The sequence below is a fragment of the Mugil cephalus genome, chromosome 23 (assembly GCF_022458985.1).
Source record: "Mugil cephalus isolate CIBA_MC_2020 chromosome 23, CIBA_Mcephalus_1.1, whole genome shotgun sequence".
In the NCBI taxonomy this organism is placed as follows: Eukaryota; Metazoa; Chordata; class Actinopteri; order Mugiliformes; family Mugilidae; genus Mugil; species Mugil cephalus.
In genome coordinates this window covers 9736958-9750665 of record NC_061792.1, presented here as the reverse complement: position 1 = coordinate 9750665, position 13708 = coordinate 9736958, and the positions used below count along the sequence as shown (strand labels likewise).

The following is a 13708-nucleotide window of genomic DNA, read 5'->3' as shown; positions in this document are numbered from 1 at the left end:
GAATAGCCACAGATTACATAATAATTAACATTTACAACATACTTTTCTCCTAACTAGAGAGAAAAATGATAGAAAATGAAGTCTTTACTGGAATAATTATGTCCAGATGTTCGTGTACTTGCTACGATAGAGCTATATGAGGAGGCAGAATTTTTGCCTGGATGGACCACAATGATGAGGCAAGACGAATTTGATTATGCTGTTGTTACACTTCTACAATTTCATCTAAAATTCTGACTTTATATCCACCATGCTACATCATCTAGCATCTAATGACTGTATTCCTGTAAATGCTCAGAGACAGCCGAGGAATGCTACCCTACGCTATTATAAAACTTGTATAAATGAGCAATCAGCAGTGTGCTAAACAAAACTGCTATCTAGTGTTTAATAGATGCTAATTCAGGCTAAACCCTGCCTACATGTACATTTTGTTTTGACAGTTTTTTTGTTGCCTGTTTTTCAGCCTTAAATCAGGGTCGACTGACTGAGCAAGGACCAAAGAAACTGATGAGGACATACTAATGGAAATGGATGATAATGGCCTACAGACCCCTTGCTGTGATACAAGATGGTCGCAGCAACTGTCAGGCCTTCCTCGCAAGCTCCTGCAGCGCCTGATGCCTTTCCAAAGGGAGGGAGTGGAGTTCGCCTTATCCAAGAATGGACGGTGAGTAGTGCTGCCTCACCGTTAGTCTAATCTAAAAGTCTATTACACGGGAATGACACTCGCAAATATAGCCTTCAGAGTGATTTTAAAACTAGATATATAACCCAGTTTGTGTCTTACAAATCAGCACTAAAGCAACAACTACAAAAGCAATTTGCCCAATAAACACAGACGTGCTAGGCAGGTCTGTTGTTCATTTTTTGAGAACAGCGAAGTCCCGCTCTGTTTACAGCATTACGTTCCACTTCACTTCTGCAGTGTAAGTATTGATTTGTTGCTATGAAGATACTTTCCGCGCACATCTACTGTGTGAGTGTGCAGAAGGGTAAAAGAAGCCCCTTGTCTTGCCACGCATCAGTTTCACACATTGCAAGCAATAATAACACAATGCAAGGTGGTTAAAAAGTGGACTGAGCCGCTGCGACATGATTTTATCTATGCAGAAATGGAGATGCTAATAAGCCGACGCTAACCAACATAAGCTGCCAGTCACACAAGACAAAGTGCAGCCATAGCAGCAACTGAGCAATAGTGTGTTTCATGTCTTATGAGTGTTGTTTGTGAAAACAAGAAAATGCTAATTTTAAGTGCACTGAAAACTGAGTCCTCATGATGCGCTTCACTCTGAATGTTAACACGCCTTTGTTTTCGGAAAACTTTATCGAACATCCTTAAATCCTGCAAGGCCGCATTAAGCAAGTGCAAATAAAACATATGTTGTTTTTAAATGGTTTCTTGATGACTGATACTTTAAATTTTCACCTGACGATGATGTCCAGTGTAGCAACAACACTTAATTTGGGTGTACAAGCGGCATCGGTGTGTCATTTAGTCAAATACGAGGATATTTTTGCATAGATAAATCTGCCTAACGGAGCTTTGAGGTGAGCAGTTCCACTCCACGTTTATCGTGCAACAAAAGCTGTGATTTCCCTCCAAGTTACAATATTTAGTTTATGGTGATATAGTGAACGGATTGTGTTCAAGTGGTCGGAAGCAGTGCAGATTGTATCCAAACAATTACCAGTTCATCTGAGGTTTCTCGGTTGCCCTCAAGTCCCTGAGCGTTTGACTGTGTTGAGCACGAACTGCAGGAACAGACCCGGAGTTGCCCATTTCCTCCTCGCCGACTCGTCTGTGTGCGCTCGGGTTCTGGGGAAGGTCATCACAGGGGGAGCCAATCTGAGGGGCGCTGCTGTGATGCGGAGCAGCCATATTGATTCTTGAACGCTGGGAGGCAGTGCTTTGTTGCACCGGTGGGTCAGGAGTCAATTGGCTCTTGCTTCACCGTTGTGGACAGATACCTCAGTCAATTGGCATCAATGTGACAGCGAGAGCAGCGCGGGCACCGCTTCCCTCCGGAGACAAGCAGAACTGGTATTAGCAGAGGATATTATGGGATGGGGGAATGTCTGTAGGAATGAACACTGACATGATGTTTAAGGTTTAGGCTCGTTAGAACAGAATCTCGTAGAAGAAAAGGTAGAAAGGGTTTCTGCCAAGTTTGCAGTTCACCTGCAGACTTTAGGGATTTTTAGGAAGCGTTTTTTTACAATTCTGGGAAATGTAGGATATCGCCACCTGAAATTGGACTAGACATGCTGATGGACCAAAAAAAAAATAAATAAATGGCAGCCCTTCATTATAAAATAACTCCTGAAATGCGCTGAGCATCATAGATTGATGTTGGATATCAAACAGCGTAGGAGGATCCGTGGGCAGGTTTTTCCTTTAAATCTCATAGTCATTGTGTCTTTTTTCACACCCGGAGCATCGAGAGTACCGAGCCAAAACATCAAATGTCGTTGCAATTCAAATACTCGCGGAGCCCGCTGTATCGGCTTGTGTAGGAGGGTGAGTGAATTTTATGGAGTTAGATGGGGGATAATGTTTGGAAAGTTATGGTACAGCACGACAATAAAAACCCATGAGATGTGGTTAATTGTATTGTTTAGAAAAGTTGTGGAGAAGTTTGTCATTCGAGTGGCGACATCTGTATACACCCAGCTGTTCTGAAGCAAGGGTGCATGTCTAAAATGCAACTGAGTGGGCCTGCCCAGATATTTCAAAACATTAATTTGCAGGAAGAGTACATCCATTAAGACCTCTTGGCCTATTCCATTAAGGCACTGAAAGGTTTTAACTGTGGTTTGAAGCCAGCGATGTGATTCAGTGTTTCCAGCCCGCTCTGATTTGTCCTAAATGTTATTGTAAATGACTGCTTTTCGTTAAACAAGGTGCGCTCTGTTGATGCGAGAGGAGATCAACGCTGGAGTATTGTCCTCTGAAAACATAAAAATCACCTCATTTATGCTGTATTTATAGTTTTGTAGTATAATTCCTAGAGTATATACACAGAGTTTTCTGTAAAATCCTTTGGGATAATCGGGCTTGGAGGGTCCACGGACGTCATTCAGCAGGAATAAAAAGAAGGGCCTTGCAAAAGTCTATGAAAGGGATACTGCAGTATTTTATAACTCATCCAGACGGACATATGAAAGTGGTTTGCAATCACAGCGCCCATAGGAACCCTGAGCTAATGTAATAATCTGGCTCGGTACAGTAATGACTCTTAGTCGTGTGTGACACAGGCCCAGTAAAGCCTAGATTTCACTGGTGGTGATTTTTTCCCACATTTTAGTCTTGTTTTTTTCTTGTTTGCACCACTGACAATCATGTGTTTGACAATTATCGTAGCAGGACTTCACTAAAGGTCTGTCTTGTGTAGCAGGGGTTAAGCAACACTCTGTTTTAACTATGATCATTCTCATTTCCTGCAGCGCATTGTCCTCTGTCTCAAGAATGGGTCAAGCATGTGTTGAGCAACGTCCACAAAGTTGAGGTTATCCAGCGAAACATATTAAAACGAGAACAGTCAAAAAGGAAGCGTTATTAGACTCTCCCTAACATATGTCTTTGCAATATATCTTATTGCAGCAAAAAGAAGAAAACGTCTCTACATTTTTTAAGGTGCCTCATTTAAAGTATTTACATCCCAGGGTGCTGTGAATTCCATTACCTCCTAATAAAGCATGAAATCTGTTATAATAACATATGCAGAAGATGTATTCTGTTAAACAGCACGAGCATTTTCACTCACCATTAGTAACCCGAAGCCTTAATAGGCAACTTTGCATTGTTTGGACAATATCCATCTTGGATGTAAAGCAGAAGGTTTTTATAGAAACAAAGTGGAACGGAGACTATACATCACACATACGTTATATATCCCGCTGGGTTCCTTTTGTGTATTAGAGGGAAGAATTATTTGGTTGAGCACTTAATGCATATTGCAAAAAAAAAAAAAGAAAAAAAAACATCTGTTCACTTAATCACTGGAAGAAATTTACTTTCACAGTAAATAAGTAATTGTAGCAAAAGGCCACAACTTTTTAGTAAAATCTTACACTTCGATTTACTGCAATACAAACAGAAGAACAAGGATGAGGATGTATGTAAATGCACAAAGGTGTAGTTCAACCAAATAACTCAAATAACTAGCATATAAAATTATATGTTCATTGTGTATTTATAGTGACGTACAGAGCTAAAACAGGAAGTACCTAATTGGAAAGGTAAACTGACAAATACTGAATTTGTGCTTGTGTTGTTGAAAACTTGAATGATTATTTAACTTGCAAAAGTTGGATGAACAGTTTTTTATATGCCCCATTTAAATTGGGATTTTTATTGTGAAGTCGTGTGTTGGTTTTGTTGCTACGAACGTTAGCATATTTGACAGATGTGTCTGTACAATGCTGCTCTTAAAACGAACCTAATGTAACAACAACTTTGCAAACGACCACACTACATTTTATCATAAAACATTTCAATAAATGTTTTGTTTTATTTTCAGAAATCTAAGTTATAGACTCAAGGACTCTCTTTGGCTACGTTTCGCTAGCTTTAGCGTTAGGCCTCTAGTCATCCTAAATAAAAACTGCAACAAACTCTCTGAATGTACTTGAAGAAATAAGCATGCTTTTAATTGCTTATCAACCTTTAATTTTGTATATTAAAATGTAGTTTTCTGAAATTGAGTTTCCTTAAAACTATTCGGAAAAAAATGCGATGACAAATCACGTTTAGAAGTAGCTGCCTTTTAAATGGTGTCGGGTCGGCGCCCTCTTGTGGTAGGAGGTCAGAGTTTAAGAAATGTCAAAACTGGTCGATAAGTTACCACATTATAAGTTAGTTGTAAATATTCATGAATAATTCTTAGTATGTCTGAGGAAAATGTTCATATGCGTATACATTCTCTACATTAAGCTACAAGGCTACATTAAGCTAAAATGTTAGCCTCGGTGACTTGTAGACACCAACAGTTGCCTAGCAGCAATGATCTCACAGCTGAATTGGACGCCAACCATTTTATGTACATGAATCTTCCTCGTCCTAACCATGGACTTACGATTTAAAAGCGGCAAACTACTTATTTCTGTAAAACACAGTCTTAATACGCAGCCACTGGTCAGTGCTCTCTTGTTCACACTTAGGTTGCGGTTCTTTGTTTTTCTTTCACACTTCTCACGGCCAACTCGGCTCCGGTCGTTCCTACACAAACTGACACCAGAGTGGGACCATAAATTTGCCTCTAGGAAAAAACAATATTAAACCAAAAGACAACCGAGGTGTTCAGCAAGTACGGGAAGTTTTTAAGGTTTTTTTTTTTAAGCCCCACAAATAAAAAAAGCTTTCTTGGAGTTCTGGGAGTGCACAAACAAGCCCCATAAGCGAAAAGTTGAGGTTTGCCCCATTTAACTCAAGTTTAAACTTTTCCATTTAAAGCGATACGCACTGTTTAGGTGTTCTTCTCTCTCTACTACGAGCGGAGTCGAGCCTAAACCTTTTCCCAGTGCTACTACTTCAACCACAGGCTACTTTGTTACCATTCAATTCAATTCACAATACAGACCAAAGCTGCACTCTGAACCCATAAACGTGTGTGAGATCAGAGTGTCTCTGAGCGCGGCACACTGTAACACCCTTCAAGTCGGCCTTTTTTTTGTCCAGCGTCCAACATTGGAGCATTTTTTTTTTTTTTTTTTTTTTCTCCCACTGACCGTAAAGCACCACAGGTCCAGTCCACAGAAACTGGCCCTCGGAAGATTGGGGTTAGACGCGGGGCCACACAACACATCACCGCGCAGAGGTCAGAGCCATCAAATCATCGCGGCCGGCTCGGGGAGGCGGCGGTGCCCGTTTCCTGACACTTTGGGGCTTGTGGGTTTCGGAGATAACATTAGAAAAGATGCGGCGGACGGGGGGAACGTGCCGTCGTCAGGCAACGGCGCTGCGGCGCGCTCGCAGTCTCAAACCGTCAAGAAGACACTCAGGTTATTTAAAGGAGGATGATTAATGCGTTGAGAAATGGCAAGCACCTGCCCCAGCCGCACTCCCTCCCCGGTTAGTGTGTGGGTGTGTGTGTGTGTGGGTGGGTGCACGCGCAGCCACGTATACGTGTGTGTGTGTGCGGCTTTTACATGTGCTTGCATTTGTGCGTGCGCTCCCTTTTGTTCACGCCTGTCTACCGAATATTTTTGCATGTCTTTTGTGTGCGTTTTTTTTTTTTTTTTTCTTTTTTCCACACACATACAGGATGAGTGTGAACGCGTGTGTGTGTGTGTGTGTGTGCGCATTGCGCTGACTGGGCCGGTGTGCTGGCAATTAGAAAAACCACCAGTGGCAAGGTGCACATTAATCATGTTCCTCAGCTGAAAGAGAGAAATGGGGCGGAGATGGGGGGAGGAGGAGGAGGAGGAGGAAAGAATAATGAGAGACTGTGTCTGAGGTATTCAGAGCTGCTCCGTTGCACTGTTTGCTCTGACATGATGTTGGAAGCATTTATGAATAAGCAAGGTCATGACAATAGGCCCGAGCCTCGCTGCACTTTCTCCACAGGGACAACTTCAGCTGAGGACTTTCATTGTTCCCTTTTTAGTGTCTGGTGTAAAGAGGGAACCAGTTGGCTGCTGAAACGTATCAGAGATACCCAGAGAATAGGTGAGGGGCTCAGGTTCACATCCAGGCTAATATGAAAAGCGCGCTTTCGCGTTCGGTTCTGAAAGCGGGAGGGTTTCCCCGCCAGGTCAGCTCGTCCGGTGAAAGGATGTCCTCGGCCTCGGACTCTCTCGTTAGCGGGAGAACACATGTCCCAACTATCCTGCATTAGCGGCGACACTTATATAACCAAGCGGGTTATACCTGATGTCTTTGGATGAATGTGTTGTTGTGGACCTCCAGAATGCACGTACAAAAAACACTGGTGCGCACGCTCGCCGCCGATGTCCTGCTTTTGATTTGATTATTTCATGATTTCCTGAAATTCAATTTCCTCCTTAATTTACCACAAACCAAACTGGACGCGAGTGCGTCGCCGCTGAATAGGAACCAAACCAAAGACATGTGAAATCAACCTATTCCAAGGGCTCTGTCTCCATTACTGGTGTAATGATCCACTGTATTATATTGGTTATTAGTTTTAACAATCCCAAAAATATTGAGTTTACAATGTTAAGTAACCAGTGAAGATTGTCCGACAAAAGACCAATAATCTGTTATTGAAATGATTCATTTTCATGGTATGTAAACCCAGTCACATGGTGCATTGTAGGTTGACGTCATATCTCATCATATAGGCAGCCCCTCTGGTCACAAACATGTTATCCTGTTAAAAAGTGTTAGATTTTTCCATGTGGGCCTCCTTCCCAGAGACACTGACGATGAACGTTGCACTAAATGTGACTTGAATCTTCATAACTTGCATCTGCCACAGTTGTGCGTGTCGTCTGTGTGGAGCAGCATTAATTAAAAACACTGAGGAACCTTAAAAAAAAAGGATGTTGATCATTATTTAAACTCTGATTAGCTTCTGCGTCATCCCCCGATTTATTGGACTGACTAAAAAAAAACAAAAAACACCACAGCTGTGATCTCCGAAGGCCTCAAACGCAGAGACATTCAAAGGGAACAACGGCGTAAATGTTGAACGGGAAGAACAAGCCAGATCTAAAAGTACCAGCGCAGACCTAAACTAGTAGTGACAGGTTTGTAGTACGTCTAAGAGCAGGTGAGTTTGCCGAGCTTCTCTCCGATTTGCACCTATCGGGTTTCGTTAGGGAGCCTAATGACTGGCGGCCACCTCTATAATACTGTATCTGATAAAGTTTTCTCTGTTTTCTTTTTCAGATGTATGATCGCCGATGAGGTAAGCAAACACAATGCTGGCTCAGGAAAATCAAAAAAAAAAAAAAAAAAAAAACGAACCTGAGACTTCGCTGCATGCCTTCCAAATTAATTTGTCAGCCCCGTGCAGCGCTCCCACGTTCCTAATCGGTTTTGACACTGGAATCATTCTAAGACCTTATTACTCTTGGGCCTCGCATCAGCCCGGCCGTCATATGCAATTTGCCGCGGAGTCGGCGCGCGATTGACTTGTTTTTCTCCCCTCTCGCCATGTGTTGATTCGCTCGGGTCCAGATGGGTCTCGGGAAGACGGTGCAGGCCATCGCCGCGGCGTACGCCTACAGGCGGGAGTGGCCTCTGCTGGTGGTGGTGCCCTCGTCCCTCAAGTACCCCTGGATCGAGGAGCTGGAGAGGTGGATCCCCGAGCTGCAGCCCGGAGACATCAATTTGGTGGAGAACAAGAGCCACACCATGTAGGTCACCCCGCTACATTCCCCTCCTCCACACTCACACCTCCAAACCACCTGAGCGTAGCAGGATGAGCATAGCACACATGTAATTATGCAGAGCTTTTGATTTTCTGAGCATGTGAGTTAATAAATGCTCCACTTTTACCTCCGTTTTGGTCTCCACCATCTCCTCAGCGGAATATGTAGCTTATAAAATCCTAAATATTCCACTCTGTGACCGTCTGCTGCCATCATTATTAAAACAGATAGTTTAATTCATAGGTCTTCAACAAGGGGTTTAACGTGTTTTAGTAAAAGGATAAGAGATAGTTTAAAACTGAATGCAAAATGATGATAATAACGTAGAAGACCCCCGGTTTAATTACTGTGTCCTTCAGTTCAGTTGTGGTTGGTTTGTCCCAAACTGTTTTCTTAATGAAAGGCTAACATTGACGAACTGATAAACCCTCAGCGGGAAACGATAGTAGCTCGACAGCTTATTAAATCTGCACTTTTAAGGAAATATGTGGGATTTTTTCTCACCGGTGTTAATGTTTTAAAGGTGGTTTAAAGGTCACGTCGAGCCGGTAACACCTGAGATACTTTAGAGAGCGGCGGTTTAAAATCCCGGTCCCCGAATTCAGCTAATGATCGTTTTTTATTACGGGTTTATTTCTTGGTTGTTTATCAGCCTTTTCGGCCGTAAAATGCATATTTCTAGAGCGCGAAGACACTTAGAAGTTAAGAAAATCTACTTATATTAACATTTGAAGCACATCTAATTGCGCAATAATGAGATAAAATATATCCATCAGTACTTTAAGCTCCTAATTGTTTCATCTTTAAGCCATTTAAGGCATAATTAACCATAATATTCATCAGATAAGATTGCATTCTGCACATATACAAACCCACACTCTATGCAGAAGCACCTAAAGGGCCTCATGTTCCCGATATCTCTGCGAAAGATTATTTAAGTGAACAGCTTCCACCATTATTTTAACTTAAAGGGAAAACGCCGCGAGGCAGCGTCTAATATCTCCTTTTACGACACCACCTCTCCAGGCCCGTACGACAACTACTACCACCGCCGCTGCTGCTCGCGCACGCGGCGACGCTCTACCTAAAGAGATGTAATAAAAACGTGAGCACGCTCGGTCACGCAGCGCGAAAACCGCGGCGGCGTGATAGACGGCGGAGCCGAGGCTGATAAATTAATCTCAAAGTGTCCCTCGGAGTCGGGAGCCGGCGCGGAGGCCGATGTTTGACAGCGCTGACAGACAAATCACGTCAAGGCGGGCGCCTTGCGATATTGAACAAGAGCTGGAATTTTTCAACGCAGGAAGCGGAAAAAAGCGCCGTCCTAGAGAAACGCCATGATTTTCACAGCTGTTTGCATTGATTCAGGTTCCTGCATTGTGGACTAATGTGGCGTGTAAACCTTGAAAACATCTACTTTTATTATCCTCTCAACTTTCCCCTAGTTTTTTTTTCTTCCTTTTTTTTTTTTTTGAATGAAACAAACTTTTCTGCATTTGTGACTTGGAGGAGGGAAAAAAAAAGAAAAAAAAGAAAATCCGCACCTCACATCACAGATGAGGTGCAAAGAGGTTGTGAAAGCCTTCTGGGGAAAACGTGTCCTTGAACTGGATGTGTTAATGACTGAACGGAGAGGCAAGAAAAAAAATTATGCAGCACCTCCTCTCTGTATTTTGACTCGCTCGTGCTTTTGTAGAACATGAATGACACCTCAGGTTTATTTCGGCGAAGGAAGCGTGTGTGTGTGTGTGTGTGTGTGTGTGTGTGTGTGTGTGTGTGTGTGTGTGTGTGTGTGTGTGTGTGGCGCAGGCAGAGAATTAAAGCCTGACAGATGCTGGAAATGTTTTTGATTTCTCAGAGATCCTTATTGAGTTTCATGCGGCTGAACGTCGCCTCTGTGTTTGTTTGTTTATCTGTGACTGCGCCCGTGTATCTGTGTGTTTGTGTTAGAGCTGCGCATGGCGTCGCCGCAAAAAATATAGAAATTGCAATACAGCCCGGGAGTGGATTTCTTTAAGCAGCTGGAGAAGAGGAGATGTTTTTTTATAAAAAAATAAATAAAAAAAATAGAAAAAAGTTTGTGGCATTTATTTAAGGCCACACACCTTCTCTAAATGGTTTGCTTTACCTCGAGGGTTTGGATTTCAAGTCTGTAAACGGCAGAACATTTGAACAGATGTTGAATCTGTATTTAGTTTTAACATTTTTCAGGGATAAAGATGAAGACGGTGAGAGCTATAGTAGCAGCCCATGTAGGGAGATTCAATATTTTCCTTCTTTCATCATTCAATTAAACCAACAATACATAGATATTGTACATACTAAGAATATTACCTCTATTTAAATCTGCAAAAATACTCTTATTAGTCACCCAAATACATGTGTATTATTAAAGTTTAACTACGTTGACTATAGGTCTTCAACAGGGGGTCCGCGGTACTGCAGGGGGGCCGTAAAATATTTGGTTGATTAACATTTTTTATACATATATATATTTAATTTCCCCCACAAATTATTATTTTTTTTTTTCAAATACACATTAACATGAATCAAACATATTTTAGTAAAGGGTTAAGGGATAGTTTAATAAACCAACCAATAACACATAGATAATGTACATAATAAGAATATAACCTGTATTTAATATGGATTTAAGCACGTTTGATAAAGAAATTTTTATCATCCAAATACATGTGCTTATTGGTAAAATCTAAGTCTGTAGCAAATTATCATCATAATTGATGATTCCATTTTTAGACATTTATTTCCAAATAATTCCTGTATTTTTTTTTATTATAAAGTGAATATATTTGAGATTCTTTTAAAAAGCAGTCAATAAATATGTCACGTTGAGCCCTTCTGTGACGGTTTTTCATTATTTTCTGACATATTACCGAGGAAATGATTAACCAGAGCGTATCAATCAACATGATAATGGTTTCCACCCATCACACTGCCTCAGTTAACTTTAGCTTCACATGTGTGCGTCCTTCCTTCCAGGGAAATCGCCACCAGCAAAGTGACCGTGCTGGGTTACGGCCTCCTCACCTCGGACGCTCGCCCCCTGGTGGAGGCTCTGACTAGGCAGCAGTTCGCCGTGGTCGTGGTGGACGAGTCCCATTACCTCAAAACCAGGAACGCGGCGCGGACCAAGATCCTCGTCCCTCTCATCCAGAGCGCCAAGCGAGCCATCCTGCTCACCGGCACCCCTGCCCTGGGGCGACCTGAAGAGGTAATAAAACTTGATTAAATGAAACTTTAATGACGTCTTGTGGGGGAAAAGGAAATCAAGCAGGGTAAGCTGTTTTGTTTTCTCACCAAATGACATTCCTTTAAACTTTGCTTAGAGCTGAAGAAGAAGAAGAAGAAGTGGATATATACATATATATATATATATATATTAAATGAATCATAATGTTTCAAAGAGGGCTTCTGAGCCAACACTCGTGAGCAGAGATTAGCAGGCCGGCTCAGCTCTGGCTCCGGCTCCTCACAAAGGTGTCCCGCTCTGCGGCGCAGGTAGATCGCCATGGTAACTCGCTCCAGAGCAGGTTATGCTCCGATCCAACACTCAGAAAGCCAATTAACTCTCTCCGACGTTACTTATCCTCCAGGATCCCGTGGTCTTATTTCAATAACCTTTGTTGCAAAAACTTCATTTACAAAGCCTGATATGAACAGACACTGCACTGCAATAAATGAGACAAGTAATAAAAAGAAGCGCATGGGGGGAACTATTGAATTTAGAGACAATAAGAAGGACTGTTCACAGGACAACGGTGTTTGGAGAGCGGCAGAGCCATTCCCCTCTCCATAATGATTTATTATATCATTTTATATATGCTATATTGAAGCTGTAGATTACAGCCGTATTCCATCACCGCAGCCGCGGAAGACGTGAATAGAAAATCTTTGCGTCGTCTCAACGTGAAGACACAATACGGTATCAATAACAAGTGCTGGATGCCCACTGTACCCTAATGATGGGGCACCGGTACATTTAAACTTTCCTACGTTTCCTGGAGTCGTCTCCTCCATCCAACCTCAGGGGCTTCTGCTATTTTTACGATGAAATAATTAAGTAAAATATTACGAATGTATTTCAAAAGACGAAAGAATAATTCTCTCCAATAAAACTTAATTCCCTGCTCTTTGGCAATTACAACGCAGCATTTTGGAACAATTTATTACAGCATACGGTACAGAACATCCTGCGTGAGAATAGCTCTGCCTTCCTGCACTCGCATATGCACAGACACACACATCAGGCCTCGTAATCATTCAGAACGTACAAAGTATTAAAAACTGAAAAAGAAATACATTAAAGTTCGATTAAAACCGTTCTTTAAATCTTTAAACATTCCTGACTGGATGCCCCGAAAGTACTAACGTTAAAATATGTATTAAAGGCTCTTGGATGTTATTTATAGAGTTTAACAGTAATAAAATCAGATAATCTGCTTCTCTGGGTTGTGTGGATGCCAAAGCCTGACTGGTAGCGGTAAAAAGATAATGACAACAAAAATAACTAAAAGGATGAGCAGTTAGCAGAGATAAAACGATTGCTGAGAGACAACACATAAGTCAGATTGGCTGAAGGACGTGCGGACCCCAGAATAAAATCCACATTATCATAAGAATTGGCTGCGGCGGGCAAAAATAACGCAGGTGATTGACGACTGTTTTCACTGTTCAAGTTACCATTTATGTGTGTGTGTGTGTGTGTGTGTGTGTGTGTGTGTTCATTAGATCCCATCAAGTATCTGTGGGATGATCCACAGAGGAACCAAACCAAAGGACTCAAAGTCCCCCCACTAACAACATTCACAGGACGCCCTCACAAGAAGTGATGTTTGATACCACCGATTTCCTCTCCAGTCCGATATATACGCCGATATCGGTGATACCGATATGATCCCTAATGTGTTTGGTAAAAATATAAAAAAAAAGTAGCGTATTTCAAATCATAGCTTCATAAAGAATACAAGACATCAGAGTAATTTATTTATTTAGTTTAAAGTACATACTATATAGCTGAGCTAATACAACAACAACAATCATACAAAATATGTGAAAATGGTGTTTCAAATACTAAAAAAAAAAAGAAATAGATAAATAATAAGACCATTAACTATTAAGAACTTCTATAAAATGAAAACTTGCATCTTAAGTGTGACCCTGTGCTCTCCTCTTCTGTCCTCCTCATCACAAATGATCTATTCTGTGTTGTGGTTTAACCTGAGTTTGTGTCTCACAAGGTTTGTTGTGTTGCTGCAACTCAATAGTTTAGTTACTTTCCACTGTGTTCCTACATTACCTTGAATAACCGAAGTATCGAAAGTATCGATATTTTGATTTGAGGATT

The 13708-nt window shown here is 41.7% G+C and overlaps 1 protein-coding gene across 2 annotated transcripts in view; it reads left to right on the top strand.

Annotated features, from left to right (window-relative positions):
* Positions 1-13708, top strand: part of zranb3 (zinc finger, RAN-binding domain containing 3) — a 75084-nt gene that overhangs the window by 857 nt on the left and 60519 nt on the right. For both annotated transcript variants that reach the window (XM_047577066.1, XM_047577067.1), the window contains exons 2-5: positions 467-670; positions 7859-7877; positions 8150-8328; positions 11344-11575. In XM_047577066.1, coding sequence (XP_047433022.1) covers positions 525-670; positions 7859-7877; positions 8150-8328; positions 11344-11575 — 576 coding nt within the window. In that variant the 5' untranslated portion in view covers positions 467-524. The remainder of the gene's footprint in view (positions 1-466; positions 671-7858; positions 7878-8149; positions 8329-11343; positions 11576-13708) is intronic.